Consider the following 16416-nt stretch of genomic DNA (forward strand, 5'->3'; position numbering starts at 1 on the left):
TTTTTATTAGTTTAGCATGACACTGTCAGTGTCATGACAGTGACAGCAGATGTCAAAAAATGTTTCTTTGTATTATAACCAGTATCCCCTTAAGAACCATTTAGAAAGAGAGAATAAAAAAGAAAAAGCTAACAGCCATTTTACCAACTAGAGAGAGGAAAGACTGTGGGACAGGGCAGGGAAAAACAACATGAGATTAACCTGCCTGAATTTTACAAAAGTGGTATCAAATACTTAACCACTATTTAAATGAAGTTATTTTCTCAGAAATGTTTGCATCTCCATCAGGACCTAATAGCTGACTCTTAACGTCCATTTTTAAACTTATCTTTGAAATATTCTTATGAGCTAGGGAACTGTAATATCCCTGCAATAAAAATGAGACAATGTAGTTTATAATTGGAAGTGCTATAGCTAGATGTAAACAAACTAATTAAAAAAACTGAGTGTCTAGGCCTTTCATGTTTCCTTAAATACACGATCATCCAGATCTTTTCTAGATTATCTTCCTCTAGTTCCTAACTGATTTGAGTGGGAAAGCAAAAGCATGAAAATTCCATCTAGCTATTATGGCAAGTCATCATAAGAGTTACATGGTCACTGCCAGCAAAAAGAACAAGGTCACGACAATTCTCTTCAATCTACTGCAGTCTTCAAAGTTGGGTATCTACTCTTGCTCTGAGGATGCTTCAACTGTATTGGGATTTGCTAGAGCTCCACCTACCACAGCAGCAACTCTGGGCTGTGTGGCTCCAGAATTTTCAAACTGAGATCAGTGAAAGCATGGAATTTAGGTCACACAAAACATTCTCTTGATTGTGGAAGCTGGTGATAGCTCATTTAAGGGAAAAAAAAGAGAAAAAGGAAAATCAAAAGGTACTGTTTATTATGGTAAGTAAAAGTTAACCCCTCATGAAGATTTACAGCCTGTTCATTTCAAACAGTCAGTGTTTACTGAATGAAAACATTAAGAAATTTACCAACAGTAGCTTTGTTTCTATGCAACCAAAACTTATTAAAAACCTTTAACTCTTTTTCTTTTTTGAGCTTTGAACTAATTGCTTTCAGATTATTTATATTTTGAAAGATGCAAACTTTTGATTGAAGAAGATGCCCCCTACTACTTCCATTAATTCTAATTAATTATTTAAATTTTTGGCTGAGAATTTTCATCAGTGTAGCACAATGAAAGTATTTTTAAAAGCCTTACCTATTCATTCACAATTATGATTTTAGCAATAGTTTCATAAATACTGTAGTAGAAACAAGGTGGGGGAGGAAGAGAGATGTTTTACAATTTGCAAAGCACAACAGAGACTGTCTAAAGCAACCCTCAGGACAAATTTACTTGACTGGTAAGCTTTATGAATGAACTTGTCTTATCTCTCCCTATTTAAAGGCTTACAATCATTTCTAAACTTTTAAATTTATGTTTTGAACTTCATCAAGCTTACTTAAGCAGCAGTACATATAACAGCATACATGTTGATAGTCACATGTCCAGTTTAAGTTTCTTCAGAACTATTAAGTGAAGTTCACTGAAAAGGTGTAGAAACAGGGAAAATTACACCTCTGTGTACTTGCAAATCTCTACTTCAAGGATTAAGGTCTAGACATCTATGACAGTTGGTAACACAGTCTGTCTGCATGGGGCAGGACCAAACCACTTAGTAAACAACAACAGAACAAAAAAATTCTCAACACTAAAGGTTTTGAAAACTTCGAAGGTTAGTATGCTCCCATTTTACTTTCCCATGTTAATAACAGTGTGTTGACTGTGTTTTCAAAACTTAAGTTTTTCCACTATAGAGTATGAAGCTTATTACTCAATAAAGAAAATATATTTTTCATGTTAATAGGCCCTTATGCGTTCCATACACACATCCAGGATAAATTAGACTGTAGATCTAATTGCTTGAAAACATAACTTTCAGGGAAGCAGATGAATATTCCTAGTTTTCTTTCTTCTAAGGTCCAAATACCCATTACTGTAAGATTTTTGCCCTCAGCATGGTTCTGGAATAAAAAGCAGAATTATTTTTTGAATGAGACTATCAGAAGGAAGAGAAGACATCACGTTATACGGCTCATTTTTCCCTAAGGAAAAAGCTACTATTTGGCTAGAGATTGTGTAACAAATACACAGTATTAGATGATTACACAGTGAGGACTATATTCTTACCCAGCAAGTATCTTTACATGAAACTTGTTTTACCTTTCCCAAGACCCTTCACACAGTGATGGAAGAGCAATGTACAGAAAATGTATTTTTAGCTCCAATTTGAGAATACCCTATACTGTGAGAGTTGTAAGTACAATAAAGTCAAGACTGTGATACTGAGAGGAAAATACAAACTAGTCTTCAAGTCACTATATTCTGGTGAGTGTGTGCTAAACTGTTTACTTCCAATAGCTATTCTTTAAGACAGGATAAATCTTACTGTGATCCAGAAATGAATATACTGAGTTCTTTTCATTACACATCATCTGGTATAAAAATTCCCTCCCACTGAAACACTACATTCATGGTTCAAGGTGACATTATGGACATTAATTAACAGAATTCAAGCTCTTATTATGTAAGGGTGGGATGCTAAAGAACATGTTTGGAATCTTTGTTTTCCATAATCAGTCTATTCATGAGATCAGCACTTCCAAATAACTTCACTAACAACTAGATTTGTTCCTTTAATTTTTTTTCCTCAATAGCCAGTGTCATTATTCCCCTAATCCTTCCAAGATGAGGCTGTGTCCCTAACAGCCTGGAACTGAGGGTGAAGGCTATTACAAGCTCCTGGTATCAGATGTATTTAAGTTTATGAATTTAAGAGCTTTTAGAAATCATCTTCTCTTTCAGCACAGAGCCCTGATGAAATAAACTTTCTGGAAAGAATACATATCTCAAAAATATTACTATCATAGTTGAAGAGATTATAGAAACACACCACAAACAGTGAAGACTGAAAATATCACCCAACAAAGCTATCCATGCAAGGATTAAAAAAATTTCCTTTGTATGGACAAACCAGGAGGAATCATTGATGTTTGGTCTCAGCTGTGATAACACCATTAATGATGACACTCCATTGATAACCTTCAGGCTGCTACCTAACATTTTTGCACTGAAAGCGAACAGGAGACTTGCAATTACTGAATTTATTTGTTAATGTTGCCCCTGTAAGTTTGCCACTGTAACTGAGAAACATTACATGAAAACTTACATGATTCCATAAGCATTTGAAGTGACAAATAATCTCTGTTAGGAAATACAGTCATTTCTGGACAGCGCACATTGTATTTTTTCATTGAAAGTAGACATTCAAGAACAGACACCGACTACCTTTTTTGCTTAATACAGAATCCGCACAGGCTAATGTCCCTTGAAGGCTTATCCTGAGTTACTAGTATGCAGCTTCTAGGAAGTCTGCCTCTAAAACAGAAGCAATGGTAAAGACCTGGGCCTAGAAGACCCTTATTGCATAAATTGGCATTGCACTATTCATACTATTTTTATTGTATACAGCATTCTCTGCATACAACATAAGAGGAAATGGCTTTGCAAATAACTAAGTCTGCTACAGCACACCACTGTAGAGGTTCCTGATTTCAGATTGATTTCTGCTCGACAAACTGAGATGTCTGACCTCCAAAGATCAAACATGACAGGCATGAGCTCTGCCTGACAAACAAGCAAGGAAGTAGGAGACAGCTTGCTCTTTGTCTAACTTGTTCACAGGTTACAGGGGCATAAGCCAAATTTGAAGAAATCCCTCCTTGAAAGAAAATAGAGCTCCAAGACTGAGCTGAATGTTCAGCAAATGGTTTCATATTGCCAGTCATGCTGACATTAAAACTGTTTTCTTGAAGACCAAAACAAAAGAAACTTATACACTGGGAAGCAGAGAAAGCCCAAAAACCTTTAGAAGTTAAGACATATAAAGGAAGACAGATAAAAATTGGAACCACATCAGAGAAGGATATTCCCCTGTGGCCCATGACTGGCAGATCTGGTTTCACCTCCACTTCTGAAAACAGGCTGAGATCTTCCTTTTCATACAGCCTTACATGGCAGCAGAGTGAGGACTAGATCCATTAGATATAAACTGAAAGGCAGATTTTAAAAAAAAAAAAAATCCTTCAAATTATGCTTTCAAAAAGCTCTTAAAATTATTATATATATATACACTACCGATAGAGTAAGAAATCGGTTTCTCATAATTGTCTTATCTGAATTGCACAAGTCAGCATCTCTTAGTTACAATCTTAGTTTCTAGGCGTTTTGGGTTATTTTGTTTTACCATCAAGGTCTTGGCAAAGGGAGGTAGAGTTAAATTTCATGAACCTCTCTACTTAGATTCTAGAAACATTCTGTCCTTGTTTCACTTCCATATTGTATGCGTATCTTTGAATAAGCTGCAATGTCCTCTATCAACTATTTAGCTTTTATATCTTATTATTTCTGAAAAGCAACAAAGAATATTAAGAACACGTACTGCTTTTTTGTTCTTGCTAGTGTTACGTATGCAAAGCAATGAAAGGGAGAGTTGAAATCTCTTTCTTCTTCTGCATCAACAGATCATTTAATAAATTCCAGTGCAGCTACAGTTGTGCAACCCTATTAAACACAATGGGGTTATAGAGGCATAACCAGAGGCTTAATTTGGCTACCAGCATTTTTCTTACTCATGCTAGAGAATAAAAAGGAAAGCACCCACCCTGACTTCAGGCTGACAGTTAGGAGAGAAATGCATCTTTTTACCTTCCTGAAGATACTTGTTGTGGAAGCATGTGTTTTTCAAGTCACCGGTAATACATGAATGTAATAAAGCTCAAATTCTACTGACTGACACAGTGGCAACCAAACTTTCTGGCTGTATACGTCACTTTTAGACGTCAGGACAGTCCTGCACCTATCATGCAGGAGTGTACAGTCCTGTACTCCCACAAGTTCTGAATTTAGTGCACATAAATAGTGACTATCTTGCACACAAGGAGCACATGCAATGGTTTCTGAATGCCTGAGGCTGACTGAACTTACACATACTGAAAATCCAACACTTGCAAAAGTCTCAGCTATGCAACACCTATGCCAAACGAATACACTGCTTGTGCACACAGTTATAACCCACTTGCGCTTCTGTTGCCCAGAGGGAAGCTGAGCAGCACTGCCTCAATCACCACTCCACCACTGGCTATCACCTTGCCTGGGCAATCTTCACTTTTCCCTTACATGATCAGAACCAGATCACAACATGACAGGGAGACACTAGCAGGACTTCAAGTAAGAGCTGAGTGGGGTACAACTACATTCACTTTTCTGACAGGCTGTAGACTGAGAATGCCCAATCCAAATCTTATGCATGTATACAGGAAGGTATTACTGTATCTCTTGGAAGTAGTTTTTGAACAAACAAGTATGTCTATTTTGACAGTTGGCAAACTTGAGCAAGAAGTTCCCTACAAGCTTCTTGTATGACTAGAATAAGGCAAGATGCAAACTGAATCTAGATGTGCTTATCAATATCCCACAGTTCAATCACAGGCTATGGTTCCACATTGAGAAACCAAGCAAATTTGAATACCATTTCCATTAGTATTTAAAAACATGATCACATCAGCTATTCAACTTTAGATATTCCATCAGTCTTAGCTCATGGTAAGATGACATACCCATCATGTCTACTTTTCTTAGCAGATAAATCATCTCCTGCTGCAGGTCTCCTCTTTTTCCTTGGAGGCATCACTTTACTAAAGCAGTCTGATGAACTGCAAGACCGGAGACTTCCTACAGAGGGAATTAAAAACACCAGTACAAGAAATGAAACTGTTGCAGACCAGTTAAACTGTGTCCACTAATAGGCATATTACAAAGGGAAGGGAAGGGAGGAAGTTAGTGGATTTAAAAATTACAAAAGAAATGGTCTCCTTTCAATAGCAAAATCCATCTCACTTTTACATGGTGTTCTATGAACAAGTACTATACCAAAATGTACAGTAGTGCTAGCGCTACTTCAGTCTAACAAAAGGCAAGAACTGAGGCTATCCTGAAGAAGTATTTAAGTCCTCAAAAAGGCACCCTTATTTTTAGTCATTTATTCAAATCAGAACTTCTAAGAGTTATTCATTACTTTTTGAAATACAGATGTGACTCAAAAACTAGAGCACATACCTCTAGAAAACAGAACCTTTTTATTTTTAAGCCCCAAGTTTTTCATGATACAGAGAGCAAGGGGTAGGAAAGGGTTGGTTGGTTTGCTCTTTGGTTTTGGGGTTTTTTTTCCATTTTCTTTCTTTTTTTGTGTGGGAGAGACATTCAGTAACCACTAGGGGAAAAAATAAGTGACTTGCTGTACCATTTGGACTGGATAGCTCTCAAAGAATGAAAGTCCCCAAGTAGGAAACAGCCAATTCAAGACACTGATGCCACTCAAGTGGCAGTCTTTCCCTCCCCTTCTCTCAGCTACATACTCCTGTATCTCTGGTGACTCTTCAGTGTGCCAATTCAGCTCACCAAACCTGTAGGTAATTAACCCAAGCAAAAAAAATAACAACAACTTTCTGTACATTAGCACAAGAAAGAGCGCAGGAACAGCCCTTTCGACCACAGCAATGCCTTTGCTGTCTTATGAAAACACTATGCTAACACTCCAGGCAAAATTTTGTCCTACTTTCATACACTGAAGACCACATGGACACCTGAGAAAGGTGTGTGTAAGAGCAGCTCAAAGAGCTATCAAAGCTCTAAGCGTTACGCAGAGAATTTTAAAAGGAAAGGAAGAGAGAGGTGAGATATAAAAATCCAGACACAAAGCGATGCCAAAGAAACTTGCAAGAAAATATGAAGAACTCCAGCATACCTAAGCTACCTTCTCTTAGCTTCAACAGCATTCAAGTTTAGCTATGCTTTATTAAGATGCCCACAAAATCTTTTATTTTAAACCACAGCACAGAAGCAAGCAATAAAACTTTGACTACTTTTTGACACCAAGGGAGCAGACTGAAATCAGAGGCCCAATTCCCAACAAATACTAACGGCAATCTTTTGCTTACCTATTCTTCGTATCTTTGAAAGTCTCTCTCCTGTTATAGGAGAAACACATGTAAGGAACCTTACAGCCTCACAGGCTTTGCTACATGTACTTTATTTCAAACATGCACTGAAACTATTATGCATATAAGAGTATGGATTTTTCTAGTATTAGACAAGATGTTCAAACCATTTTTTACATCAAGAGGAACTAATTTGGTTTCAACTAATAAAGCTTTTGCACTTAGTGTGCCTTCTTTGGTCTTACCTTTCTATTCATTTCTATTAAGAAGAAAATTAGTCTCTCTAGTTCAAGAAATACTCGTTCCAATTCAAAAATTCTTCCTATATATTCCTTTTTCTTTTCTTTTTACCCTGAAGCTCCCCCACCCCAGCATCCTCCCAGGAAAGTATGGCTGTACGTACACTATATTTTAGAAAGAAAGTTTTAAGAGTATTGTAAATTCAAATTAAAATTTAACTAATTACCAAAAAACTTCCAAGCATTGTACTCCATAAACTACTATCACATGAAAAAATCATAATGGCTGTGTCAGAAGAATATACTTCTAGAAGCACTGTCCAGAATACGTTACAAAAGGAAATTAGCAATATTATTATTTATCTTCTTCTCATCTGTATCAGATATATTTGAAACAGGTAAGCCAGAGACCATCAAAAACCCACAGTACACCCGATGCATTTTACTACCCAGATTAAAGAAACTAAGGAACCTGATCTGCTAAATGTCATGTGTTCCATCTGATTATGCCTGCAAGTTAATGATACCGCAAAATTGTATTCCCATAAGTTATTGAAAGTGTGATGCTTTACAGCTTTTTAGATCAAGTTTCTGAAGACTCTGCCAGTGAGTATTTTTTTTTAAAACCTACACAAACTAAAAACACTTAAGATGACAGCAGAACTTAACAGATGGCTAGAGACAGCCAACAGACTCAGACACACACTAAAGTTAATAAATGAAAATGTGTGCTAATGAACACCTTGTTTTGGAAAATATGTATGTACTTGAGCACAACCTGTAGCTATCTCATTCCTTTGAGAGCAATTTGATTGTTTTAAAATGCCTATTTAAAAAAAAAAAAAAACCTATTTATGCTGGTAAAATGCAAGAAAACCCACCAACCCACCCACAGGGTTTGTCCAGTTTACTGGTTATTTGATTGGGAACAGCAATATGCAAGGCCTTTGTGAAGAGAGAAGCACAGCAAAAAATGAAAATAAAGAAAAATAAAGAAAAGTAAAAATAAAACAGTTATAGAACAGGAAAATCATTTTGCCAGATCTGCAACCCCACACAAACCAAAGAATTTAACCCAAGAATTCCTGCTTGAAGTCTTTGCCTCCTTAAATGATTGGACATTTTTAGGAAGATTGCTGAACTTGTTTGAAAGTCTTAAACTGAGAATAGAATTCACCATAACCCAGTTTCTCCAATGACTCATACAAAAAACTTGTACCCTTTCTTGGTTTGAATGTATCTAGTTGCAGCTCTCAAACTGACAGAAAAGGGAAGAAAAGAGATAGCTCAGAAATTGGTAAGTGGTCATTAAATGCACATGTACATCCCCTTCACGCACACACACACAGACACCAGGTGGACAAACATATTGTACATGCTTTCAGAGATTTAACATCTTAATAACTGAGCTTTGGACCAAGTCTTCACTATGTTTTAACTGTTGAAAGATCTCTAAACTACTAAAAATACAGTACAGAAATGTTACTTTGAAAGTATTTCCTTTTGTTATTAGAATCAGTATATTGAATTTGAAGGGCTGTTACAATTTCCCTGTCACAAACTCCAAAAGCTAAGCCAGCAGAATATTTCTATCTTTTATTTCCATCTAAAGACAAAAACTATCAGAGTTTGAGTCTTTTTGTTTAAATTCTTGCAATTTCTTATTTTACAGTATAGCTTACTAAGTACCATCAATACTAACCTTTCCTACACAGAGCTTTCTAATTCTAAATGTAAATTCTAGGTCTAGCCTTTCACAACTAATTTCACTTCTCAAAGGTCTGATCATCTGCAAACGAACATGCAGCTCCCTCTGACTTCATGCAAAGTTTGACAGGAACTTTACTTACCAAGTGCAGCTTCTCTGATGTGATTATCTTCAAAGTTTCTTACTCCTGGGTCTCAACTCAAGACTGGCAGAACCCTCCTAGTTCTCACTGTTTTTTTGACACTTGAAGCTAGCATTTGCAAGGTAGAGCCTCCAAATGGCCGCTGAATAGGCCACCATCAGCCAAAAGCCTGCCGAGTATACATGTTGTTTGCCAAACGTTCTATTCAGTACTTCCAAATTTGCAGGAGACAAAGCTACCAAAGGGAAACGTCAACTCAAGGCTAAAATTCACCCTAAGAAATTTGAAACAATGTGCAAGATAATCACAAGGGAGGGACACTCCTAGAATAGCAACAAAACCAGAACAAACAAAAAAGAAAAAACAGAGGTCAATAAATAAGAATTCTACAAGCTGTGTCCCAACAGAAGTGGTTTACAGACATCACCTTCTCTCTAGATAATGCCTGTGAATAATCCTGCTCTTCTGATGCTTAAGGAGAGGTATGTTTCAAAGGAAAAATAATTAGAAACTGTGAATGCTGAAGCAATTGGAAAGATATAGCTGCTCACTTAATGATGCAACAAGACCACCACAAGCACAGTTAACAATCATCATTTTTCAGATACAAGATGAGAAAACTAAGATACTCATCAAAACATCAAACAACTTGCAATCTTGTTGTAAAGGAAAAATCATGTTCTTTATCTTGAATTCCACACTACAGAATTGCTTTGAACTCAAGAGGTTTTTTTCTCTAAAACAACAAAAAAATAGTAGAGGCAAAAGTAATTTTTTCCCCCTACAAGCTTTAAGAACAGCAATGAAGCCTTGTTTTTGTTGGAGACATTACCTCATTCTTTTAGACAAGCCAGGTGACAACAGGAAGTGTACTTTTACTTTTAAAGACTTTTTAGTCTGGATAGGTAAATAAGTCACAATTCAATAACCAAATCGTGACTTTAAGCTATTAACGAGTTGCTAGATTTGTAGTTATGACATAAAAGCAAGTAATATTTCAAGTTCTAGAGACAGAGTTTTCCAAGTTAATGCATATACCTACTAGAAGAAAAAGAAATTGTTTACAGAATCCGAATGCCTGCTTTTCTTACCCCTACAAACAGCTGAAAAGGCAAAGGCCCATGACACATTTACAGCCTACCTTATTTTTTAGATATATACGCACACTGAATGCTAACACATTTTATGAGACTGTAATTATAGGTGACTGGAATTTTGAAGCAAGGTCCATCTTAGCTCCCAAATCACTGAAGGAATTCTGAAACTGCCACCCTCTAGCTCTTGGATATTTAAGATCTGGTTCCAGAAAAGAAATCTGGCTAATACTTAAAAAAAGATACAATTTGCTTAAAGTTATATTTATTGTTAGCTCAGAAACAAGTGCTTTGAAATAAATTTAATGTGCATTAAAAGCTCATTATAAATATTAACCTAAAATTGAAATACTCAGTTTTTCTAAATAGCTTTTAGAAATCTCAATCAAATTTACATATACATTTATCAAGTCATCCCAAAAGCAGGGCCCACAATGTAAGAACATTAGCCAGGACAGTTATGTCAGAAAACAAACAGCAATCTTTAAAGATAAGGTTTGCTCCAGAAGATTCAGAGTAAAAAAGCCCCAAAACAAAAAAACCCACAAAACATAAAAACTCAAAACAAAAAAAATAATCTTTAGATGGGTTTGGCAACACTCCAAGAATCTTTTGCAACAGAGTTATTAACATGACTTTCAAATGAGTTCTGGACATAGAATCTCAAATTCACAGCATCTATGCAGTTCTATAAATTGCATAACAAAATTAATAGGTCTTGACACCTCTTACTATGCAGTCAGTAATACTGGAAAATAAGTTCCAAAAATTTAGGCACATCAAAATCAAACAACTTGCAAAAGTAATGCTTTTTCAATTTACATAAGGCTCTCCAGTAAGATGTTTCAGAAGTATCAAGTCCCATACAAGATGGACATGGGAGACTTCAGTGTACTGTATTCACAATGGCCAAAATAGCTCCTTGCATGTGTATTTGTCCTCATATGAGGAAAACCAAGCACACATTTCGACTGAATTCGCCTGGAAGTTATGCAAATATTGGGGCTTCATCTTTTTCTACAAGCAGACACAGAACAGGGCACAAGCGTAAGAAATACTGGAATGAAATCTGAAGATGAGGAGCCTGCCAGTATCACACTCTACTTTCAGTTCTCATTTCATACTTGTTCCTGGTTTGAAAGGTTCTTTTACGACTATTGTAAAAAATTACACTCCTTGCTGGGATTTTGTGCTCAAACTCGTTCAATGGGCACGTTTAAGCTTTTGAAACAGCTTAATTCAAACAATACAATGCAGGCAATAGGATAGCCATGAGTGTCAGTATAAAGCAGTGCATCAAAACCAGTAACATGCTCAAACACCTTCCAATAGAGATAATGAGAGTTCTGAGGCTAATTTCTTATACTGACCTTTATGACAGAATTGCCAGGCAAGAGATAAGACAAATTCCAAATACCTTAGGCACACCTACTCTTATTGATTGATTAGTGACAGAAGGGGACTACCTCAATGCTTCACAACAGCTTTTTGTGATCAAAAGTAAACAAAGATTATGGAATGTATTTTCATATGTGAAATCAGTATGTATCTCTGTTTAGTATGAGCACCTGGATCACAAAGGGGAAATTCCAAGTCTCCGTCAGGAGATGGGAGAGGACATCAGTTCTAACATACAGACAATAAAATCTCTGACTGTCTTGAACTACCGGCCCCAACCCCTTTTGCAGAGGTTTTTCATTTATATGATCAGCTAATTTCAAGTATCAAATCACTAACCACACTAAAGGAAAAATATTTGATAGAATCCTTTTGTGGCTAGGGTAAGATAGTTCAACTATGAAGCAAAGTCACCTGATGCAGTATGGAGGAGGGTACATAAGCCCCAAGTGAGCTCTGTCCGATCCCAAATAATGCAGTCCTGTGCATCTCTTATCTCTTCTCATCGCTGTAGGCTAAGAGAGTGTGCTAGATTTACATGTGTCCCAGAAACCTCCAAGAGGAGCTGACAGGTCTCTCCACTTTCTTAAGCACTCAAGGTAATATCAGCAAACACAGCCAGCACCTCAGGACAGAGAAAAACTTTGAGACAGATGGTAGGACAGATATGGTCAGTTTTAGAGAACAGTTCTGCTGACTGATCAGGGCTTGAAGCCAGTAAGTTATTTTCCTTCCTCCTTATGTATCATGCCTGAAACATAGAAAGGAAGAAAGAAAAAGAAATCGAGGAAGGCACCAGCTCGTAAGTAACAAGCGCAAAAGGAGGTAACAAATGTTGCAAGATACCAAGTCACAAAGCACAAATGCTGATGAATCAGGAATGGCAGTAAGCTAGTACCAGGCACCTGAGATGAAGGCCTTGAAAAATTGTGACATCTGATTGAACAGAAAACAGATTTGGACTAATAAATAGCCCTTAGACACTGACTGAAAAACTGCAGAAGAACAGGACAACCCGCATCAAAACCACTCAAGAAAAAGGTGCGTTGTTTGGAGCACAGCATTAAACTCGGTCACAGGCATCACAATAGCCACAAGAGGTCTTGCTTCTGCTCTGTTCTCACTAATGCTCTTTCAAGAGTCAAAACACTATAAGAACATGGATATTCTGCTAGTCTAATGGGTTGAGTCCAAGGAGTGAGAGAAATTTTTCATGAAGTCTTCTGAAGTACTTACACTAAGAAATAGTAAAATAACAGCTACTGCTGAAACCTGTACAAGTCCTTCACAACCAGATAAATTAAAAGCATGAACATCTATTTTGAAGAAAACCTTAAAAAAAAATCCTGGCACTTGTTTTCTAAAACTCCTTTAGCTTTCTAAAATATAATTTTCAATTATGTTAGAGGGACTTCTTTGAAGTGTGTTTAAATTGTTTCAATCTATTTCTACTACATCCCTATTAAATACCTGTCTGGTGATCGTCTTGACCAACGTCCTCTGTCAGATTCTGCAAGAGAGTAGGAATGATACAGTTAAACAAGACTGTGATCTCCATTCTTCAGTAATGTTTTTAACCTTTATTTGATATTAATAGTCATCTTAATTAGTTAAGGACCATCTAGCTGAGACTGCAAAGCCTTTGTGTTTCCAGTTCATATTTATCTAAAAAGTCACCCTTGCAAATTCATCTAAACGGTTCAAGGATAATCTTTAAATAATTTGAAAAATATTTTTTAATTGTTTATCAAAAACATATCAAACTATGTTTCAAGAGTGGAAACAACTACCCACTGGATGGGGAATTTTGCATTATGGTATTGAATAATTCAATTGATAAATGCAGCATTAGAAGGATTGAATTTACCATTTACCACAGAAATGGCTTTGCTTAACGATAAACACACATATGTGTTCTAAAGAAAACTGATTAAAAACCAACTGAAATCTTGGAAACGAGTTACCCCCTTTTTTAGGCAGTGTCTTTTCCACTAAATTTGCAGCATACAGACAGAAGCCATATTGGCATTTCCAGCTATGGCTGCAATAAAACAAATGTAAACGCACAGCAAACAGGCAGGGACAGTCTTCAAAAAAAAAAAAAATCTTGTTTCACTCTTTGCATGGTTGTAAGAGGACAGCTTGCTCATTCAATATGTTTTCCACAAGAACTGTAAGAAACTGGATAATGATGATGATTACCATTATTTCATATGACTAGGAAAGCTCCTTCTATGGAGATATCTAAACCCAACGTTGCAGTGAACAGTGCTCAAACTCCACTCTGAACCCCGGAGTATCATCTTTCACCTTTTACTAATACTGCTTATCTCTTAACAGATTCAAAACCAACAGCCTCTCACACAAAAAGGCAGTCATAGTTTTTAAAAGTGTAATCAACTTATGATTTCAATCACGAAACATTCTGGACTAAAGCCCTAGCTATTCTGCTGAGAGAAAATGGCAAGTCATTACCAGCCTATTGAGGGTGTGGTAAATCTTGTGAATATTTGCCAGTGTTGATAGGTGAGAATTCAGTTGAAAATCTAGAGGGGGGGAAAAAAGAAAATATTAAATTCTCTGGTTTCCAACTGTAGCAACCAAGATCTTCATATGTTCTGGTTGTTTAATAAAATCATCACATGACTATAAAATAAAAGCCATCTCAACACTTTTTCAGCATCAACGTTTTCAACACTGACTGGAATCAGTAAGCGAAATCTGCAAAAGACATCCTACACAGGCATTTTTCTTAAGGCATGGATGACCCTCAGCAAAATAGAACTACAACTAACTATAGCTAACTACAAAATTATATTGAAAAATAATAATAAAAAGTATTTACAACTTTTTTCCTTTAAATTGGAAATCATAATTTCCATGCTACCCAGTCCTTCTGTTCCATCTATTGCAAAACCAATTTAAGTACCATGTAACATTCTAAAATTATTACTAAAAATTTTATTAGTATACATGTATTTGCCTTTATACTAATTTCCTTGCAAAACTAAGTGACTGGAATACACTTACACATGAAACATGACTTCTGTAAAACAAAGTAAAGGTCAGAATACAGCAGCTGTGAAGACCAGAGCCAACAAAACCGAAAATAAAATATTCTGACACTTCATGAAAGAAGCCATAGCATAGATGTTAACTTTGCTTCCACGCTCCAAAAATAAAACACTTGAGTTTGCTTCAGTTGCAAAAAAGTGCCAAACTAATTTTTCTCAATTCTTTTAAATCCCCCATTTTTGCTAGAAATGTGTCGAGGACAAAACTGGAAAATAAGTAATTTACAAGAAAGATCAACTGTGATCCAGCCAGAGAGCATGTGAACAAACAAGAACCTCAGAAGCTGGACACAGACAAGCTGACAGGGATCAAAGACAGCCAACTACTATACAATATTTTAATTTAAACTAAAAGTAAATTAGCTACCCCACTAGAACTCATACGCAAAAACACTTTTATTAAATAGAGACACATACTATACGACAAGCAGAGTATTTCAAGCAAAATTCTTCCGTACATGAAAAGCTGTATGTGCCTAGTGTCACTGCCCAGTTTATGAATTAAAGCATTTCTACTGTGAGACATTTAATTTGGCTTTGCCCAGTAGCTGATACAAGATGCAAGTAAGGTCAAAAACATAATTCCCACATTTCCACCATCTCTAGCATTTCAAACGAATGCTCTCAAAATACACTTAAGGTGACCCAGAATCTAAGGATAAACAAAAGTCATCATTAAATGCCAGATCCCCAAGCCAGTGAACCACACCGCTATGAAGTTAAAAAGTGGATCTGAAGGAGCTGCCTGCTGTAAGCATACTTATTACACACATCATTATGGAATTCTCTTGTTATGGTGAATAAAAACAAAGTTCAAAAGATACCTTTAGGAATCATACTTTTAATTTATTATATTAACTAGAGAGTATCATTTCACTAATTGCTACTTATTTCTTAATGTATTGTCCCCAACCCACCACCACAGCAATATAATTTCTGTAAGTCAGAAGTGCCAAAGATGGAATTTCCAACTTTAGGTATACTTATCTATATGAAGCCAAAGACAATCCAGATCTTCTTACCAAGATACAATAGGAAGATCTTGCATCTTGAACAGGGTGCTAGACTTTTTCCTGCATTAAGTGCTCAATAAAGTTCCATTTTTGCTAGTCAAACAATACCAAGCAGAACCATTCTGCAAAAACACAACCCCAAGTTTCTTAGCCAACCTTCTATTCAACAAAGGAATTAAAATTTTAAAAAATGGAGGGGGGGGGGGGGGGGGACGGACGACGGGACAAGACACAACACATAAAAGCCATTCTGAGAAGGGCAAGATTAAAAAGTAAGATTTATTTTGTTAACTACCAGACCAGACTAAGCTTTCTGGACTATTAATTTTAAAGTTTCCCTTGTTGCTCAGCCTAAAATCTACAAAGAAGATGAATCTTTAGAGAAACCAGTTATACCTGGAGATAACAAGCTGAGAACACTGAGCAAATATTTTATTCTAAACTAATATTAAACAATAATTTTAGATGGTACTCTTAAAAACAATAGAAAAAATGTTTTAAAATTAGGATTATATATATTGGGTATCGCCTTTGAAATAAAACATTCCTAGGCACTTCAAAACACCTAATTCATACCAGTATGCTTCACATATCCACTGGAAATATCCTTACAATTTTAAGTTGTTACTTCAAAAATAGGTTACATAATTATGATGGACTTCGAGGGGTTACACAAATATATTTTACAGCTCTTACAC

The 16416-nt window shown here is 36.2% G+C and overlaps 1 protein-coding gene across 7 annotated transcripts in view; it reads right to left on the reverse strand.

The window, feature by feature from the left end:
* The window catches only part of DCUN1D4 (defective in cullin neddylation 1 domain containing 4), a 38918-nt gene that overhangs the window by 15028 nt on the left and 7474 nt on the right, over positions 1-16416 (reverse strand). For 3 of the 7 annotated variants that reach the window (XM_075708887.1, XM_075708886.1, XM_075708885.1), the window contains exons 2-4: positions 14107-14177; positions 13102-13141; positions 5671-5785 (exon numbers count right to left, since the gene is read on the reverse strand). In XM_075708887.1, the coding sequence (XP_075565002.1) occupies positions 5671-5785; positions 13102-13141; positions 14107-14177 (226 nt within the window). Of the gene's footprint in view, positions 1-5670; positions 5786-7050; positions 7081-13101; positions 13142-14106; positions 14178-14661; positions 14711-15727; positions 15733-16416 lie in introns of those variants that run through there. The other 4 variants (XM_075708883.1, XM_075708882.1, XM_075708888.1 and 1 more) reach the window with 3 other exon arrangements.

Source organism: Pelecanus crispus, chromosome 4 (genome assembly GCF_030463565.1).
Source record: "Pelecanus crispus isolate bPelCri1 chromosome 4, bPelCri1.pri, whole genome shotgun sequence".
NCBI classification, from domain to species: Eukaryota; Metazoa; Chordata; class Aves; order Pelecaniformes; family Pelecanidae; genus Pelecanus; species Pelecanus crispus.